Raw genomic sequence first — 20,742 nt, 5'->3', positions numbered from 1 at the left:
TTACAGCATGGGTTTAACTGAGATAGGAGGAGATGGTAGATAAATAAAATTATCAGATGAGAGGACTCAACCTCAGGGACAGGCACATGGAAGCTTTGGACAAGTTCTAGTGACCACACATGTATATATTCAGATCCCCAAAGGCAACTGTGAGCAACGACCCTCAGCACTGGGACACTTTCCGATCCCAGATACTTGCCCTGCCCCATGACTAGCCCAAGGCCAGGAGACGGTGAACTTGTAGCGCTACAGTGCGCGGGGTGTTTGCTGTGGAGTCACATTCAATAAGGGAGACAGGCTGTAGACAGGAGGGATCAGGACACCAGGGGTTGGTGGGGGGAAACTGTGAATTATGAGTGTCCATCATGGATGACCAAAAGCCCAATGCAACACACTGAAAAGCAACAACTGGGGTCGTTTGACTCAGACATGGGAAGGTCACAGGTGTATTAGCTCCCTAGAGATGTCGTCAAAAGAGTCTCTCTCCTCCCCTACTCGCTTCTTCTCTCTCCATCCTTCCCTCCCTCCTCTGCTTTTCTCTCTATTAGATTTATTCCCAGGCAGATGAAATAGCAAAGAAAACCACCAATGGTGCCTGGGTCTTGATCATCGGTTCAGCAAGCCTAGCAAAAAGCGAGGCCTTTCTACTGAGGCTGCTGCACAAGATCCGTGGCTGCCTCTGACGTAGCTGCCTTGTTTCACCTGCCCATTCCTGCTCAAACACTAACCGGGAGGGCCCAACCCTAAGGCAGGCCCTGGTTGACGCTTAGAGAACTGACGTAGGAAAGGATGGCCTCCAAAGGACAAGTCCAGGAAGAGGAGGTAGCTGCCGGCCAGATATACCCACCTGTGCCCAAGGTGCAAAAAGAGGGCTATGGATAGTCAGAGAAAGGAAGGGTCCCTTCTAACTAGCTGCCAGTGGCATCTGGAGTCTGTGAGAGCCTCGTGGAAGGTTTGAGCTGAGCCTTGAAGGAGTGGGTAAGATTCAAAATAGAAAGTCAAGCTTGGAGGCAGAATCCTAGCCCATCCAGGGCAGAAGGGTGAGCATGGGTTAAACACTGCCATCCTCTTTGGGAATGCAGTGTGGACACAAGTGAAGCAGCATGCCAGGCTGCAGAGGTGAGCTGAAGTCAAGTCTCTGAAAGCCCGGGATGCCATGCCAGTAGGTGTTAGACATTCCTCTCGAAGCATGCTGGGTAAGGAATGTCTGTGGGACATTGCCAGCCAAGAGTCATTGGTCCTAAGTTAGAATTCTCTGGAGCAGTGAGGGCTTGCACAGAACTCTGGAGCCCCAGCCTAGACTACCTCCCTCCCTGGGTGTCTGCAGTCTGACTCTGGGCCACTCACCTGCTGCAGCAGAATGGTAGGAGTCATGAAGCTATTACAGATGCTCAAGGCAGAAATCCTCCTGCCTGTGTGACCTTGGCCACAACAGCTCTGCGTCTTACTTTGCTCATTGGTGAAAACAGGGCTAATAAGATGACTCCAGAGCTCTATGTTCCATATCTAATAAGGACACGGTTAATGTGTCCTTTCCCATCTGCCTCTGTTTATAATTGTGTCTATTTCCAGTTCCCTAAGGTGTCCCCAACCCAGGAATCCAAGTGAAGTTGTGTTAGCATCTTTCTCCAGAGGACATTTTTTTTTTCTTTGCGCAGTTACCCACACTTACATCCACAGAGCAAGAACTTGGTTAGAGGTCAGGGAAGTTGAAAGAGTCAGGGAGGTTTCCTGGGCTCACCGATGATGATGACGAGTGCTGTTTTAACTTCAGATAATGCTAACCACCTTGCTACCTCGCAGAGCTCTGGGTGGAGATAGATAAATAGCATGCCTGCTCTTGAGGTCTATCTGTGTCCAAGCCCTGTCACCCTCCACCCAAAGGTGGGACAAGTCTCCTTGAGGACTCTCACAGCTACTGTGGTGGCAGTGAGCCAGGCACTGACTAAACCCTAGTGTACTGAGCCCATCTCCTCCAGCCCTCATGAAAATGTGGGGAGAAGCCAGACCACCTGGGTTTTGAGCCTCAAGTGTAAGCAGGTCCTGGGTGACCTGGGGAAGTTACTTACCTATTCACACTTGGGCTTGCTCATTCACACCCTGGGAAATTAATAGTACTGACCTCCCTGGGCTGCCATAAGCCGTAAATGAAGTGACCCATGCACATCACTATCAAAGTAAGAAATGTCAGCTATTAGCTGTAGAGGACAGGATAATGAGCCGTTAGCAGGGCTGCTGAGAGAACTCAGCGGATAGACACTTACCTCACGGGACTGTGCGGCACCTGAGTTCAATCCTAAGATTGATCCCTGGAACTCATGTAAAAGTGGAAAGAGAGAGCCAACTCCACAGTTACCCTGACATCCACGTGCCTACTATGGGATCTCTCTCTCTCTCTCTCTCTCTCTCTCTCTCTCTCTCTCTCTCTCACACACACACACACACACACACACACACACACACACACACACACACACACACACAGCAATCTGACCTCTGTCCACTGAGTCCAAGTACTGGATAGACACAGCGTATAAACAGTGCTCATGGGAGACTTCTTCATAGGTACTGGTCCATCAGCTCAGCCAAGCCGTTCTCTCAGTTATGGATAAAAATTTTTGGTTGAAGAAGGAACTCTTAAGGGTCTGTGTGAAACTGATCACATTCTTACACCCTAGAAGGGAAACCAAGACGGGCTAGAAGAAAAGGGGAGACATTACCCTTATGCTTTTTGAGAATGTTGTAGCATGTACAAGCATTATATTTTCTACAGGGAACAAAATGAGTGTTAAATTGTGTCTTAAATGATTTTTCAAAAGAGTCCTTTGAGGAAAGGTAAGTAGGTGGGTCTGGATAACTCATGGGGAAGGGGAGGGAAAAAGAGAAGACATCCAAAGTGACAGCCCAGAACAGTGGCTCCATCAGTGCTTAGGGACCTCACCGGATGCAGATTCCCTGGATTCCCTTTACCTGTAGAGCTGAGAGGCAGTTTAATTTTGAAAAGCATTCCCAAGCTCCCAGTCTTGGCCAGTCATCACAGACCAGGTCCTGGCCAAGGACATCCTCCCCACTCTATTAACTTTTTCCCCCTATGTGAACTTCCTCTTGCAGGGATGGTGTTCCATACTGCGAGTCTGACTACCACTCCCAGTTTGGCATTAAATGTGAGACATGTGACCGGTACATCAGCGGCAGGGTCTTGGAGGTAAGTCTGAGTAACCACGTGTGAGCAGGATGGCCTGTGACTCCAAAAAACTCATCACCGAAGAAGAGAAAGTCACCCCATGCCCTTTTTTCCATTGTTTCAACCTCCCAGAGTCAGCTTACTGCATGGCCCTGACCAGATAACCTTGCCAAGATCTGAGCATCCCCAAAATAGAATGTGGACAAAATAATTCTTCGTTCAGAAACCACTGTGCTGGGAAAATCAGTTGCTTCTTTGGGTTCAGACTCAGACAGATTTCTAAGGAGTAACAATTAGGATTTTCCTCCTGGCTCTGCCTCAGGATGGAAGCCCTTTTTTGCGTTTTAACTGTTTGGTAATGTGCTAATTTAAGATCCAGCTTTGTCTAGCAGCTTGCTCTCTAAGCCCTTCTCTGGCTGGTCCATCGTCATGGCAACAGCAGCTCTCCCCAGCCTCTGATGCGCAGCTCTCTCTGCCAGTGACAGACAACCTACAGCCCCTTGCTGAGTCCTTGGCCTTCCTAGCCTTTCTTTCCACACCCTGTGGGGCTGGATGCTACCTGTCCATACTTTGGGGCCATCTACTATGAGGAGCTCGGTGTAAAGGAAAAATAATAGCCTAAGGATAGGGACAATTGAGTTGTGGCATATCTCTACTGCTAATTCATACTCCTATTCGTGGTGAGGATCTTTGCATCTGTAGGTCTCGGTTTTGCATCTAACAGTGGCTAAGGAATGGCAGGCTGGTTCAGCTACTGTAGGCAATATTAGTGCTGCCAGTTGCTTGTGGTTACCATGAGGACTAAGTTGAAAAAGATTCTACAGTCACATGTGGGCTCAGCAGGAGAGCATAGGAATCAGGACAGGCCTGTGTGAGGGGATGCGCTGAAGCAGAGCTCTAGGGATGATGAGGTCAGTATATGAAAAGCAAGGGGGCAGAACAGGGAAAAAGGCCAGCATGGCTTTGAAAATTGAGGGTGGGAATGCAAACTGTGTCACAGAAGGCCTATTTCATGGGACTTTGTACATCTTGTTTAAGAGCTTGGGTTTTATAGTAAGTGTAGAAGGAAGCCCTCGGAGAACTTTAAAAAGGAGCAGCGTGATAAGATGGCATGTTTTTAAAAACTACACTGGATATGATATGCAAAATTAACTGTAGGGAGTCGGAGAGCATCAGATAAACAAATGCAGGGACTTACTAAATGATTAAGCATCTCTAAGGACCAGTGAAGAGTGCCAGGCAGAGGAAAAGGAATACACACAGGAAAGGTGGCTGGGCCCAGGTTTCCAAGGGTGTCGGATACAAGAATAAAGAGTCTATGTATGATACACTGGGCACTGGGGAGTTGTGGGGAGACCGAGCAGGGCTGACCTGATTAGAGCTACACCACGGAGAAGATAGCGTGGTGTTCACTGGAGGAAACTAGAAGAGAAGCCATCAGGGAGCCACTGCGCGCCGAGGGCATCCACCTTTGTCTCCAGCACCATGGAAGCTGGAATTCAACAGCTCAGCCACCATGGGGCAACTTGAGAATTTGGGGACTGGGGAAGAAGAAGCCCAAGTTGTCCCAAAGTGTTGAGTCTGGGTGACAAGAAGCTTAGTATGGCATCTGTGGAACTGGAGGTGGAAGAGAAGCCAGGTGATCCAGGCAGAATCATGGAGAGCGTTTGAGATGGGGTGTGATTGGAATGCCAGGAAGGTTTCAAGAGGACAGACAGGAACATAGGTCAAAGCCCAGAAGCAAAGCCTCGACCTGGAGAAGGCTAGCCCTCAGAAATGAATAATAGCACAATGAGAGTAGTCAGGTTTTCCGAGACAGAGGAGAGAGATTGGCAGACTGGGCTAGCACCAGCCTTGGGAAACGGTTGCCTGTGGGTGGTACAAAGAGATAGGAGTTATTCTAAGAGGAGAGACAATCAAGGATATAGGAGGAGGGTTGGGGAGGCGGCTCCGTTGGTAAAGTGTTTGCCTTTGAAACACGAGGACCTGAGTTTGGTCCCCAGAACATGTACTAAAAAGTCAGGTGCAATGGTTCATACTTGGTAGTCCCAGTGCTGGGGAAGTAAGGATGGGCAGTTCCCTGGGGCTCACTGGTCAGCCAGCCAAGCCTTCGTGGCAAGTTTCAAGCCAGTGAGAGACCCTGTCTCCAAAGTCAAGGTGAAATGGTTACGATGGCTCAGGTTAAGAGCACTGGCTGCTCTTCCGGAGGATCCAGGCTTAATTCCCAGCACCCATATGGCAGCTCACAACCATCTGTAACTCCAGTTCCAGGGGATCTGGTGTCTTCTTCTGGCCTCTGTGGGTACCAGGCATGAAAATGATGGCCAGATATACATGAAGGCCAAGTAGTCATACGCACAAAATAAAACTATTTTAAAAAAATGGACAGCTCCTGAGGATTGATAGCTAAGACTCCCCTCTGGCCTTCATAAGCATGTGCACACACATGAGCCTGCACACAAAGGTAGACCTGTATGCGCATGTGCACACAGGATGTGAGAGGAAAACTGAGGACAGTGTAAAAGATGGAGCTTCAGGAAACATGGCAGGTCAGTCGGAATGTTGGTCAGAATTAGAGAAGTTAAGGGAGAAGGGGGCTGGGAAAGGCTGGTGTGTGTGGTGACAGTTTGCCTTAAATAGGAATTGCTGGCTGCTTTTGCATAAATGAGGAAGAAGCACCCAGCAAGTTGTAGAGCCGGTGGGGTGGAGGCCACTCAAGCTGGCTTTTCTTTCAAGAGAAGAACCTTGATGCACACTGGGCTGCGGCTGGCAAGGTTTTCTAGAGGCTGCTTTTTCTTAAGCAGAGCTATTGTTTCTCGCTGGGGCAGTCTCTCCCTTCCAGGCAGCTGTAACTGGGTTCCCGTTGACCCCATTTGTACCAACTCCTTCAGCCTGTTGGACTTGCTGACTTTTTTTTTTCTTTTGAGCTGGGAAAGACATTTAGCAATCAACTATCCCAGCCTCCTTGTTTTACAGATGAAAAAAGGGGACACCCAAGACAAGTGGTGCCTTTCCAAAGGCAGAGACAGAGATGGAGTCTGTGACTCCAGCCTTCTGGATCCTACAGTGGTGCCTAAGGCTCTCAGATATTCAGGGGGTGGGAGAAAAAAATCATGAATTTGAATTCTAATTTTACCACATCTAGCCAAGAAATCTTAAGCAAGTTAGTTTCTGGTCAGTCTTTGTCAATAGTGAAGACTGTCATTTCATTCCTAATGGATATGTTAAGCAGGACTTTGTTCAGTTGGAAGGCAGAAGCTACACTCAAATCATGGGGGCTGAAAAGGACATGTATCCATTCCCATAATAAGAGTGTAGGCGTCATTCTGGCTTTAAACACAGCTGGAGAATGGGGCTGATTAAGATCACTTGAATCTTTGACCATCTTGGCTCTGCATTCTTTTGCATTGCCTTTATTCTGAAAAGGATTCTGCCTTGTGGTTGGGGTATTGGACACCAGTTGCTCAGGCTTATATCCTACCAGCCACATCATGGTGGATAACAAACTTTCATTCTTAATGGCTCAGCAAACATCTGGGGGCTCTCTGGATAACTTCAGGCCCATCCCTGAGCCCACTGTGCCCATAGAGTTGGAATCAGCTTATTGGTGGGGCTAACACAATATAACCATATGGCCTGATGGCGGGTGGTCCAACTGAGCAAAGCTTAGTGCTATTTCTGGAAGATGGGAAAGGATGCTGGCTAGGCAGTAATTGCCCAGTACAGGGCTAGCACATTTCCAGTATACTGCAGACACTTAAAACTGTTTCTTATCTTCTCATTCCGACATTCCCGTTCTCTTCTGAGGCCATCTCATGACTCCTTCTTCCGGGTCAGAACTCACTATGCTGAGTGTCAGCCTTCCTATGTCCTCGGCAAAAAGAACCACAGCCTGCTCTTGCTCCACATCAGACCTTGGCCGCCATTCTCGGTGCTCTCCAATATGGCCTCCTTTGGGAGTACCAACTCTTTGCCACTTTTCTTCACTGCTTTCCTGACTTCAGCTTGGGAGTAAAATAGCTCACTGCATCTCTCTGCCTTTGTTCCTTTATGCTGGGTAAAGTCTGCCCTGGCAATCTCCCTTCTCTCCCATTGTTTTCTGAACCATCCAGGACCAAGGTTGCTGAGACAGACATGACGTCTCTTTCGTCTGGGGCAGGGTGGTGGGGTGTGACATTTAAGAAGATGTGCGCTTCAGTATTGTGAAGCCACTGTTGCCATGATGGGGGAAAAAATCAGGGCCAAAAAAAGGACCTATAATTGAAATGATGAGGATACACAGTAGGAAGAGGCTACTAATTAAGCTGATTATCCTTGTCATGGTACTAGAGGATCAGTCCCACGACTTCCTTGCTTGGGAAAATAGCAGGTTCTTTCTAAAGTTTGAGTACAGCTTACTCGGTTGACAACAAGGACATTTTCTCACTGGTGGGAGCCACATAAACAACCAAGAATGGAGAAGGGGGACATTGAAGATTGTTTTGCTTTTGTAAGAATCTGCCCTTTTCACATTCTTGCTAAGTTTTGAGATAAAAGAGTTTCTCCTGTTCCCAAGAACCCCACCCCTAAGATTGTTTGGAAGTAAGATTTCTTTACATAGTTGTGATTTTTCATGACCCCCAATAGTCACCCATTTACCTCATCCCTCCCCTAAAAATACCTGTCCTGACATGGAAAAAAAAATCATTCAAAACATGCTTCACCTCCCACCCCAGCCTCTGTGCTACCCTTCCCATATGTCAATTCTAGATCTTGATCTGTCACCGAAGGGCCCTTGCACATCAGGTCTTCTGGGACAGGATTCTAGCATCTAATGCAGAAGTAAGATGGGGGGTGAGGGGAGGAGCTGACGCTGCTACCTGTTTCCAGGGGAGACCTTCAAACACAACTTTCTCAAAAACCATTTCTCCCCCGCCCCAAAAAAAGATGTATACTCATTTCTATTTTCAAATGAAATAACGGTAGGGAAGAAAAGTGGGGAAAAGGAATGGACTTCCCAAAGCCAGGTTAGAGTAGGCCAGGCTCAGGCTAAGAGATCCAGGTGCAGTCATCCAGCCTAGGTATTAGGAGCTCCCCAGCGGGTCCTGCTCTCACATAACATAGTTTATACACTGAGCCCATTTGAAAAAAAAAAAAAAACTGTCCTTCTTAAGCTATTCTCATAAATTTTGCTGTGTTTGTAAACCTTGAACACCCAGCCTTACCTAATACTTTAATCTGTCTGTACATTGACTCACTTAGCAGACAACTGCTACAACGTAACAGGAAACACAGAGTCACTTGCCAATTGAAGACAACCCAAGAGAAGTCTCATTCTAGCCAAGTTTTCTTGTTAGTGAAGACTCTAAGCCTCATGCTTGTTCTCATTCTTAGATGAGTGTGTTTTCAATAATGCTGCAGATGCATGGACTCGAAACTGGTGTATCTTCCTTGGTGAAGTCAAAATTCAAACAGGGTTGAAAAGGATCTCTCTTCCTCCTCTCCTCTCCTCTCCTCTCCTCTCCTCTCCTCTCCTCTCCTCTCCTCCTCTCCTCTCCTCCTCTCCCTTTCCCTCTCCTCTTCTCTTCTCTTTCATTATCCTGGGACAATGTTATGAAATCTCAAGTTCATATACTAACACTTATAGTCACCTTCATTTTCACTAGTGTTAGGCCACACACACACACACACACACACACACACACACACACACACACACACTTGGGAACAGGCTGGCAGTCCTCAAAACAACATTTCCTTTGGGCAATGAGGAGATGGGGAATGGTGACCTCTGATTGCCCTGCACATATCCAGGGAAATCCCCTGAGCTTCCACCAGGACCCATGAAGGAATCACCAAGCTCTCTGGATGGACTCTCATATAGTTGTGGATGCCCCCGGGAAGCCTCCTCACCAACAACAGGGCCATGGAGAGAGTCACCAACACCACCAGTGTACTCAGGAAGTGTTCACCCACCAGCCCCTACTGGACAGTAGCCTCAGTTCTGATGTTCTGCTTCATATCCTGATTCCCACAGGCAGGAGGGAAACACTACCACCCCACCTGTGCCAGATGTGTACGCTGCCACCAGATGTTCACTGAAGGGGAGGAGATGTATCTCACAGGTAAGCAAATCTGACCCTCGAAGGCGTTCTGATAGGCTCATGGCTGGAAAGGTGATAACCCCGTTCCATTGCAGTGTTATTGTTGCGGTTGGCTCGTCTTCAAGATTGCAATTAATTCTCTCCTCTCTGGGTGGATGAGGAAAGTTGCCCGAGTGACTAATATGAACTGACATGTAATCTGCCTTCCATCCCCGTGTGCCTGCACCGGCTGCTGCACTGGCCTGCTTCCCTGGCAATATTCTCAGCAAATTCCTCTGGCTCCACCTGGGGGTGGGAGGTTGAGCTGTACAAGGCCAAGGAGTCAGAGAACCTCGAGGGAGGGTGGAGGTGGGGGATGCCCAGGCTACTGAGTCCACACGGTTTCTACCTGTTCTGTTCCATTCCATTGCAACTCCCCGCATCTCAGATCGTCATAGGAGGCCATTGCTCAGGGCTCCCAGGGTGGAAGCCACAGGTGGCTTCCCCTCCCAGAGTTAGGCCTTCTGTCCCAGGATTCCTGTCTCAGCCACCCAGTTATCTTCAGATTCCACTCATCCATCTGCCCTTTGTCCAGCCCCTCATCCCAGTACGTCACGGTGCTCTTGGCTCTGCTCTTCTGAAAGGCCTTTCAGGCCCCTCCCATCCCACTGATTGGATAAAAATGACTTCAGCTTCTCATCTGGGGCCTTCTCACCAAGGCACCAAACCTTGTTTCTGGACTTGAACTACCTACGCTGCCAAAGCAACTTCATGTTCGCAGTTACTTCTGGGGCCCCTAACGTGAAAGCCCTGTCTCATCACAACCCCACAGCCCAAGGCAGGAACTAGGGGTTACTCAATGATCACATGAATGACTGTCAGCCATGACAAATGATGTTAAGGGGAGGGTACGGTGGGAGGCATGCCAGGCGTGGTCCCCTACAGAAGGGCCAAGAGCAGAGCTCCTGGTGAGTGGCGGTTAACTGGTGTGCTCATTTCTCTTTATAGCCCTGTTACCAATACACTTGACAAGAGCAACTTCAAGAGAGAAAGATTTCGTTTTGCTCAAAGGGCTTTCAGCCCACCGTGGCAAGGAAAGGGCTCATAGCCGTGGACTTTGTGATGTACGCTATTTCTATCGCGGTGAACGGGGAAGCAGGGAGCCAGCGAGGCCTGAACCAGGGTGCAGGCTAGAACTCTCAAAGGCCCGCTTGTAGTGATCTACTTCTGCCCACCAGGTCCCACCTCTTAAAGGTGCCTCCGCCTCCCACGGCACCCAGCTGAGAAATGAGCATTCCCAGTTTGAGCCTATGGTAGACATTTGAGATTTAAAACATAACAGCTGATCCCTCGGTCTGTTCAGGCTGCAAACGAACTAACATAGATGGCGGCTCATAAATGATAGAAATGTATTATTGCTCAGAGTTCTGGAGGCTGGCAAGTCCAAGATCAAGGTGCCTACAGGTTAACTGTCTTGGTGATGGCATACTTTCATACCGATGCTACCTTCTTGCTGGATCCTGACATGAGGGTATTGATCTCAGCCATACACATTCTGCTCCCATGACGTAGTCATTTCCCCAAAGCCCCCTCCTCCTAACATTGTTACATGAGAGTGGTGGGTTCAGTGGGGCCAGTGTTAAGGCTGAGAGGCAAGGAGAAGGCCAACAACTCTTAGACAAGCCAGGGAGAACCAAGTCCAAGCAAAGTACAAGAGGCTGTGGGGACTCCGAAAGGAAGAGATTGAATTCTGAGTGATACTGAGAATGTCTAGGGTGTTGACCGAGGCACTATGATTAGCCTTGCCGAGAAGGCTCACATGGGCTCTTGGTGAGGAGTGGGAATCCTTCAAGGTTCCCCCCAGAAAATAATCCTGAGTCCAGAGGCCAGTTGCAGGGAGTGGTCTTCTTTGGAATTTTGTCCTTACCACAGATGTTCAAGCTGTGCTTTGCCCTCTGTCCCTACAGCAGAGTTTCTGAACCTCAACACTGTTGAGATCTAGGGCTAGGTAATTCTTCAGTATAAGAATTGTCGGGGGCTGGAGAGATGGCTCAGAGGTTAAGAGCACTGACTATTCTTCCAGAGGTCCTGAGTTCAATTCCCAGCAACCACATGGTGGTTCACAACCATCTGTAATGAGATAGGGTGTCCACTTCTATATACATAATAAATAAATAAATCTTTTTTAAAAAAAAGAATTGTCTTGTACATCTGGTCCCTGTCGCTCCCCATGAGCACCAGCATCCTCCACGATCCTGAGCGATTCCTGCATCAGGACCCTGTGTTACAAGTCTTAGCGAGCCAGCCACCGCTAGGGTGTGAATTTTACACTTGACCCTCTGCTGTGCAGTGTTCCTTTCAACTTCTCAGCCTCCTGGGGTTGAACCTGCCCTCGCACCCACGTTCCCATCCATGCACTGCTGAGCAGTCAGCATCTTCACCTTCCTGCTCAAATTCCAAATCCTTTCCCCTTGGCTACCTGGGCCTAGACTGCTTCCAACTGAGTCCTGGCACTATTGCCTACTAACTTGTTTACCTTCGACAAACCCCTTAACTCTCTGGACCTTGATTGTCTGTCTAACCTGCATGATAGACTTCAAGCTGCGCCTTAAGATACAAGTGTCGTCAATTTCGGATCAAAGAAAGCCCTCTGTTCGTTCACTTCTATATCTACTGAGGCCTCGCATGGGTCCAGTAGGGTTCTAACAGCTGGAGAGGCAGGAAGGAGCAGCAGAGACAAAGGCCCTGCCCTCAGGGAGTTCCCAGCCATGAGTTAGGAACTTTGACGACCCAACTTCCCACCGATGCTGAGGGAGTTAAGCAATAAAGTCAAGCCAACAGCTCGGTGATTGTGAGAGAAAATGTACCGTAGAACTCAGGGCAGAAATGCCTCCAGGAGGTGGGAGATATTCTTGGTAATGAAGAAGAGCTGTCGCCTTCTCATTAATTATCCCCATCCTTACCCTTCTGGCTCCTAGGAGAGTGGGAGTAATTGCAGAGTAAGAGGACCTGCCTCAAGGGATGCTGAGTGATCTGGAATGAGGGGGCTTGGGCCATGGGTGCTAGAGTCATAAATGATTCTGGTTATGGGTGGCATGTGTGGGTGGCAGGCAGCAGGAGTTTCAGTTACCGCTGGGAGCTGAGCCTAGAATACCCTCGCAGAGTAATCGCACCAGGACCCAAGAAATGGCAGTACAGGGGTGGGATGAGCCCGCAGAGAGCTGGGAGTCCTGAGTTCAGGTGCCAGCTCTTCCACTAATGGGTTTTGATCTGGAGGAGTGACTCCCTCTCTGGGTCTCTCCCTTCCCTTGTCAAGCGAGGCTGGCATCAATCTCTCATTGATCCAGTCCAGTGAAGGTCACACGACTCCAGGCTCTCTATTGCATGCCAAGCACTCTGCTTGGAGATGAGCAAGGCAGGCATGCTCAGTGCCCTGCTGGAGTTTCCTGTCAGAAAGGAGAGACTGGCATTAATCAAAGAGAAGCAACAATACCAATAACGAAGGGGGGAAAGAGCTCTGAGGAGAAAGTTTGGGGACAACGGGAATGTATCAGGAGGCTAAGAAGCCAGAGGAGGCGCCTCTGAAGAAAGGACATGTCACCCCAGGATCCCGAGCATGAGTAACGGGGAGGGGTGATGAAGAAGAGAGGAACGTGGTGGAGGTAGTGTGGATAGCAGGCCCAAAGTCTCCAGGTGGAAGGAAGCATCCCACGGAGGGGAAACTGAGGCAGCCCATATACATGGTGCAAAAAGGACAGACGTACACACCTCAGGAACACTGGGGGACAGAAGGAACTGGAAGGTGCCGAGAGCCCTTGCAGCAAGGTGTGGAGGTGAAGCGGGGCCAGAGACACAGACCATCAGGGCCCACGGTTATGGACCCAGCCTCGGGGTTGTGTAGCAGGACAGGCCGGTTCTGGTAGATGACCCCTGGTGTATCTTTGGTTCGCGACTTTGTGTTTTGCTCACGGTGCCATGGCTTTCTGATGGGCTCTGCTTGGGAGATGTCTGTCCAGGGGACTTCTGAGGCCCCCGGGGGACTTCTGAGGCCCCCGGGAGACTGCAGCCAGTTTCCTTTTCTTTGTTTTAAGTTCTGCTGCGCGTTCTGTCTTTCGGCTGTTTCCATAAAGAGGCCAGACTTCTAATCTGTTTGTTATCCAAACCCTTCATTTGGGCTTCCCCCTAGGAAATTAGGTCACTGGTTTTAGTGCAGCAGAATAAAGCTGAAGTACTTCAAGTTCAGAGCAGAACTGAAAGTCACAAAGGCCAAAGTTGCTGCAGACGTGGCCTTTGTGCTGGACTCTAAATGTTGTACATGCACTCTCCTTCTAAATATGCCTCCGTCCAAGAAAACGGAGTGTAGTCTGTATCCAGCCTTCCAGCTGCACCACGGGTCACTGCCCTCCCCATTCCATGGATCTGAGGCAGTGAACACTGGGCTGCACAAGGTCAGCTCTTACCATTTGCCTAGTCGATGAATTCGGTTTGAAATCCTGGGACAGACCTACACTGCTAACAAAAGTGCTGTAGCGAAGTATGAGTCCCGCCAGGGTTAAACTCGAGAAGCAGTGGTCATCACGGGTCTACCCACCACTTCAGCACGCGCGCCGTCCAGTATGGTACTGAGTCTTCAGGGCTCTGCCCCATTCTGTCCATTGAAGTGGAGGCGTCACTAGCAAGCTGTGGAAAGAGAGAGTTTGGAGACAACCGGAAGGTGTTCTGATCTGTTCTAACCAGGTGGTCTAAAAACATTTCCATTGGCATTTTCCGGAAGGACTTGGGATTAGGGAATTTACAACACTTGATTAGTGTGTCTACTAGGGTTTCTTCAAAGCATTTTGCTTTACCTGTTACAAAAGTGTGTGTGTGTGTGTGTGCGCGCGCGCGCGCGCGCGCGCGCGCGCGCATTAGGAAACAGCCCCCAGTGACCTTCCTCAGACACTATCCAGCTTTGTTTGTTGTTTGTTTTGTCAGTGGAAGGAGAGGCAACTGAGCAACACTGTATGTGAAGCTCAAAGGGCAGCTTTCGGGAACTGGTTCTCTCCTTGTTGAGGCAGGGCTCTTTTCTATGAACTTCAATGTATACTCCAGGTTAGCAGGGCCATAAACGTCTAGGTGATTCTCCTGTCTCCGCTCTCCATTCCACCTTAGGAGTCTTGGGATTGCAGATGTGCGCCCTGAGTGCATCCAACTGTTTTTTTAATGGGGATTTCAGGCAACGAAGTCAGGCTGTTGGGTTTGTGAGCACTTTTTCCTGCTCTGCCATCTCCCTCGCACCCACATTGGGTTTCGAGTCAGGGTCTCTCATGGGCCTAGAACTGGCCAAGTAAGGGAAGGTGCCAGGCCATCGAGCTCCAGGAATCAGCCTTTTGCCGCCTCTCCGGCACTGGGATTACAAGTGTAAACCACCGTGCCTGGATTTTCCACACGGGTTCTGGGGATCGAACTCAGGTCCTGCTAACACAGCAAACGCCTTGCCAGCTGAGGCAGCTCCCCAGACCCTTTCTTACCAAACTCTTACCTGGAGGTTCACAGCAGGCTTTCTGAACACTGTGCACCTCCTGAAATTGCTTGCCAGATTTCACATGCAGAAGTCCCTCTAGAAAGAAGGGTCTGTTGTGTCTTTCACCGGATTTTGAGCAAAGCCATGACCCAAAAATAAAGCGAAGAGCCTCCGTTCTGTGTTTAACGCAAACCCCACAGATCCCGGGGCTGCCGTGGGGGGTTTACGTCAAGCCTTCTCTGTAGAGCCGAGGCTATTTCAGACGACATTCTTTTTAGTTCAGATGATACAAGGACCTGGTAGTGGGAGGCACGTCCTGGCAGAGCAGGAGGTGCTACTGATGTTCGGCAAAGGCCTCCTTTTCCTGACCGGTCACTACGCCAGGTGCACCAGGCCAGCAGTTGTCCCACTGAGGGCCTGCAGTTGTCGCAGAGGATAGCATACCAGCCCACATTCTTGATCTTCCAATCCTCTGCAGCCACCCTTGCTGAGGCACAGTTGCCAAAGGGGTTGCTACCGTTTCCGCACATCAAGGTTATTATCCCTTTCAGTTGGATCTCTCTAGTGACAGTTTAGGTTGTAGGAGTTGTGCTTAAAAACTTTCAAACGTATGTTTCCCCAATCCTGCTATATAATTTTAGATTTTCCAAACATCTTATTCTTTTACCAAATTGCTATTTCCTCAAGTCTGCCTGTACTAAGCACATTTCATTTTAAATAGAGTGTATTTTAATTTTTGATGAGCTGCCTCTTTTTTTTCTCTTCAAGCTTTTAAGGGTTACCTAACATCTTGAATCACAGAAAACAGTGATACAGATACAGTGTTGTATCTGAGGCTTGTATGTCCAAAGTCTGTTTCCAGCTTATTCCGATCAGGTCACCACAAACTCAAAGTGATGTGGCCATTTTCTCACCAGTTACATGTCACATCTGCTTCACGGCCAATTTGTTCATGTTGGTCAAAATTAGGTCCAGAGCAGCAATTTTTCCAGTTGCTTCCTCTATGTTCTAAGAAACAAAATTGCCTTCAGGGCAAGTCAGGAATGTGTCAGATACTCAAGTCTGAGTTTAAGGAGAGGTTTTATTAGTCTGGACTTTTCAGGTGGCAGAAACTCAACTCCAGCCACTGTGGGCAGAAGGGGAGTGATTGATAGGCTGACAAGACCATGAAGCATCTAGAAGCAGCCTTGTTGAGGGGCCCCTGAGTGTCCCCAAGCCTGTCTCCTCTCTGCATCTTTTTGCAATGGCCTCATACTCTCCTGCTCTGGGCATGGAGCCATGTGGTGGGAAGGAGGATGTAGCCAGCCTCTAGCCAGCAGCTGTGCAGAGAGGTGCCGTTCCCATCTGAGGAGTCCCAGAGAGGTTCTGATGACCTCACGTGGGCAAATGCCAGGCCCACGCCAGGCTGGAAAGATAAAGGTGAACAGACGGCTAAGACGCCCAAGCTCCTGGGACCTCGGCTTCACCACCACACAGATCTGCTATGAGGAGTAACTACAGAGTGTGGGCTCGGTGCACAGCCAGGTACTGCTGGCTCTGCCAGTCGGAGCTCATGACGAACCCCTCGGAGTGGCTGTGCCCTAGGGTGCCACCCATTCATCAGTGCCAGGTTGTGTCAATATTACCATCATGACATTAAGAGCACGCTGAGAAGGTCAGGAGATAACTCGGTGAATGAGAGCACTTGCTATACAGGCCTGAGGACCTGGGTTGGAATCCCCAGCACCCGCGTCAAAAGCCAGACAGGTGCATGTGCCTGTAACCCCAGCATAAGGGAGTGCAGACAGTCAGATCCCTGGAGCTCACTGCCACCCTAGCTGAAACAGTGAGAGATGCTATCTGTCTCAAGGGAATAAGGCAGAGAAGATAGAAGATATCCAGTGTCCTCTTCTGGCCTCTACATGTGCACATGCATGGGTATGCATACCCACATACTCACATGCACCTGCCCCAACACACACACCCCACACACATACCCACAAAAAAGGGGGGAAAAAGAAAGGAGGCAAAGAACACTTAAAAGGCTGAGACAGGCAAATCATGAATTCAAGGCTACCTTGGGCTAAATAGCAAGATCTTGTCTAAAAAAAAAAAATTGAATTAAATTAAAAAAAAAAAGACAGACACAAAGGAAAGCTTAAATTGGGCTCTGCATATTTTCTCGGTGCTAACTACCTTTATATTATCATTATTGTTTTTATTCAGATACTGATGTTGACAAGGGGCCCTTGAGTATGCAGCCTGAGGCCAGGCCCAGGCACACTCTAAATGTGTTATAATAATGTTGGGGAGAGGAGAGGAGATAGCTCATTGGCTAAGAGAACTTCCTGTGCAAGCATCTGAATTTGAATCCCCAGCATCCACATTAAAAGCTGGGCATGGCCGGGTGGTGGATGCGCACGCCTTTAATCCCAGCACTCGGGAGGCAGAGCCAGGCAGATCTCTGTGAGTTCGAGGCCAGCCTGGGCTACCAAGTGAGTTCCAGGAAAGGCGCAAAGCTACACAGAGAAACCCTGTCTCGAGAAAAATAAATAAATAAATAAATAAATAAATAAATAAATAAATAAGTAAATAAGTAAGTAAATAAATAAAAGCTGGGCATGGTTGGGGAACAGAACTCAGGAGCTTGCTGGCCAGCCAACCTCACTTACTCAGTGAGCTTCTCATTTGGTGAGAGACCCTGTCTCAAAGGAGTGAGACAAAGAATGACAAAGGAAGATACCTAACATCCTTATCTGACACAGGAAGATACCTAACATCCTTATCTGACACAGGAAGATACCTAACATCCTTATCTGGCCCTTACATGGACCCATGCACACACACATACTCACATGCATGCCCCACATACCACACACACACACACACACACACACACACACACACACACACACACACTAATAATAATAATAATAATAATAAAATAATAATAATAGTAATAGTAATAGGGGCTAGAGAGATGGCTCAGTGGTTAGCAGCACTTGTTGTCCTTACAGATGATTTGATTCCCAGCTCCCACATGGTGGCTCACAACCATCTGTAATTCCATTTTCAAGGGACCCAATGCCCTCTTTTGTCCTTCATATGTATCATGCATACACATGGTACACATACTTACATGCAAGCAAAATACTCATGCACATAAAAAAAAATAATAATAAATATTTTTTTGCCCTGTCTATACTATGTACCCGTTGGACCCACCTCATGCTCAAGGTCTCTTATAGGCTTCTCATAGCATCAATAAAGTCTCACAAGAAAAATAATAATAATAATAGGGGAAAATGTGAATACCAATTGCTTGGCATATCCTAAGCATTCAGATCATTCTCATTACTGTCCGCGTCCCCTGAATTACTGGACCCTCAGTCCTGCTTTGTTCTTTGTCCCTTCCTGCTTGATGCCGTCCATGGTAACCAGGTTTGTGGTTGCCAGACATTTTTTCTCCCTCTGCCTCTTGGTTGAGCAAGCCTCAAGACTGCTTCCTCGTGCCAAGAGGGTTCAGGGGCAGCCACACCAGGCTTCTGTTCAGAAACGTCACCTGTGTAGCCAGACATTTGTCTCTGTGTCCTTCTACTTGTTTTGGGGGAGACAGAAGCAGACATATACTCACCCCGGATAGGGAACTGAAGACAGACTCAAGTATGGATACCACAAAAGTATAAGTTGCTGAACCAATGAGCTTTATTGGGGTTACTTACAGGAGTGTGGGTGAGCAGTTACTCACAGTAGCAGAAATGACTCGAAGATGGCTGCATCACCAAAAGCCTCACCAGCATGAGTGACATCATCACCAGCATGAGTGACAGCTCACAAAAGCTGGGACCCTGGAGCATACTGCACAGCCTACAGGCAGCTCAGCTGGTTGAAGACTGTGTCTTCCCGGTGGCTCTGGCCTGAACCTCTTCCAGGGAACTTGGCTTGTCTATGAGTATCTTCCAGCAGCCCTTGCAGATTATATAAGCTTGGGGAGAGAGAAACGTGTTAAGTCTGATCAGTTTTAGGGACTTCCTGGAGCCATGGAGGTTTTGCTTCCTGTCATTAAGAGCTTGCCTCCAAAAATGGACTGTTTTCACAACACCCTGCAGCCAGCCTCTCAGCTGCTGTCCTCTGCCTTACCCAGGCCTTGCTCCTGGGAGTCAAGGAAAAAACCTTCTCCTCCAGTCTCTCTCTAAGTCCTTTCAGCTTACCCAGACTAGTTAGCCCCTAGCACATGATGTTTGCATGGGAGAGAGGAGATAATATTAACAATAAAAATTTATGCATAATGCCTACTATAAACAGATATCATTCCAGTGTTCTCTCTCTCTCTCTCTCTCTCTCTCTCTCTGTGTGTGTGTGTGTGTGTGTGTGTGTGTGTGTGTGTGTGTGTGTATGTGTTCATTAATCCTTATAACAAACCTACAAGGTGGACATTGTCAATCCCCACTCTGCAGATGGGAAATAAAGGCACAGAGCAGGACTGAGTTGCTCTGGACAGTGCAACCAGCGAAACCACAAGCAGCATAACCAGGCCTCAAGCCTCATGGGATATCGCATTAAATAATGCATCCAGTGCCCGATGCCTGGGGAAGACCCCTGACATCCAGGATGATGGCAGTGGTGATAGTGTTGTACACTAAAGCCCAGGGAAGAGCTTGCTCATCCCCGCCCACAGACTCTGCACCCTCAGGGAAAGAGAAACAGTGAAGTGCCCTATAGTCTGCAGAAGTAGTCCACCTCCTCTGGGTTATGGGGCAGGGGTTTTCCTTTCTCTTGAGATAAAAATTCACACAACATCTAAGCAACCATTTTAAAATATATACTTAGGAAGATTTTAGTCCATTCACAATGCTGTACAGCCATCATCTGTGTGTCTCTATCTCACCCCAAAAGAAATCCCCTGTGAGCAGTTGTCTACTCGCTCACACCTACTACAAGCGTCTGGTATCCACTAATGTGCTTTGTGTCTACAGACTCCCCTCTACAGTGTATTCTGCATGTGGGTATGTGCACATGAGTATGAATGTCGGAGAAGGCCAGCTGATCTCCTGAAGCTGGAGTTAGGGCGATGAACTGCCTGTGTGTGCTCTAGGAACTAAATTCGAGTCCTCCGGTAGAGCAGCAAGTGCTCTTAGCCACAGAGCCGTCTCTCTGGCCCTGGATAAAGGTTGTTGTTAACGGAGCAACTCCAAGGTCATTGCTGGGTCATGTCACAGAGGCAGTGCTGCTGCCATGGAGGCAGAATGCCGAGCAACCTCACCCTGCTGTGGTCATGAGCAATCGGGAGAAGAAACCTGTTGAGGCAGAATTCCCTGCAGAATCAGAAACCTGAAACTCAGTCACCTTCATCACCAAGTGAGAAGGGCTGTAAGTTAGATACTGGGAGGATTATGGCAACCCACAGAGTCTAAAAACATTCCGATTCGAAAATGTTGACACAGTGCTGACCCAGAATTCGGACTCGCTGGGCATTTGGAAAGACAACCACACCAGATCCAGTCCTGACATTTTCAAAGGGGCGCTGGCAGAATGAATGTAAAGGTCCAGCAGAGAGGAGGGTGGGATCCTAGCATCCTGTCAGCCCCAGATGTTGCAGGTCTGGGACGTGCTTACCTAGTCCTGCTGGTTCTGCTGAGCATCGAAGCAGGCCTGATACTTGCTGGATTTGGGTTTCTATCTCAAGTCAGCTGATTGTCCTATAACCTTCACAATAGGTTTCAACCACAGAACCTGGGACTGTGGGTGACAGTCTCTGAGAGTAAGAAAGAGTGACTTGGTGCATCAGGAGTCCAAACAAAACATGTCCCATTCTTGTAAGATGTTAGAGTTCTGTCTTGGACCACTAGGTTCCCTGTCCCATAGCATTCTTAAAAATTAACTTGGAGTGCTGTGTTGTATTTAACCATCTGGCTCTCATCTTTAGAGCCATAAAGTCACCTGGAGAGCTGTCGGGTCTGTTTCTCAGCCCCACCTCCAAGAAATTGGTATCAGAGGCTCAGCATGGGGACCTA

At 48.5% G+C, this 20,742-nt stretch overlaps 1 protein-coding gene across 5 annotated transcripts in view; it reads left to right on the top strand.

Moving 5' to 3' along the window:
- Ablim3 (actin binding LIM protein family member 3) overlaps positions 1–20,742 on the top strand; it is a 116,188-nt gene that overhangs the window by 66,017 nt on the left and 29,429 nt on the right. For all 5 annotated transcript variants that reach the window (XM_037197166.1, XM_028890123.2, XM_028890126.2 and 2 more), the window contains 2 exons: positions 3,112–3,205; positions 9,201–9,288. In XM_037197166.1, the coding sequence (XP_037053061.1) occupies positions 3,112–3,205; positions 9,201–9,288 (182 nt within the window). The remainder of the gene's footprint in view (positions 1–3,111; positions 3,206–9,200; positions 9,289–20,742) is intronic.

The sequence above is a fragment of the Peromyscus leucopus genome, chromosome 19, assembly GCF_004664715.2.
Source record: "Peromyscus leucopus breed LL Stock chromosome 19, UCI_PerLeu_2.1, whole genome shotgun sequence".
In the NCBI taxonomy this organism is placed as follows: Eukaryota; Metazoa; Chordata; class Mammalia; order Rodentia; family Cricetidae; genus Peromyscus; species Peromyscus leucopus.
Note: the sequence above shows the minus strand (reverse complement) of the source record. Positions and strands in the feature narration are given on the sequence as shown.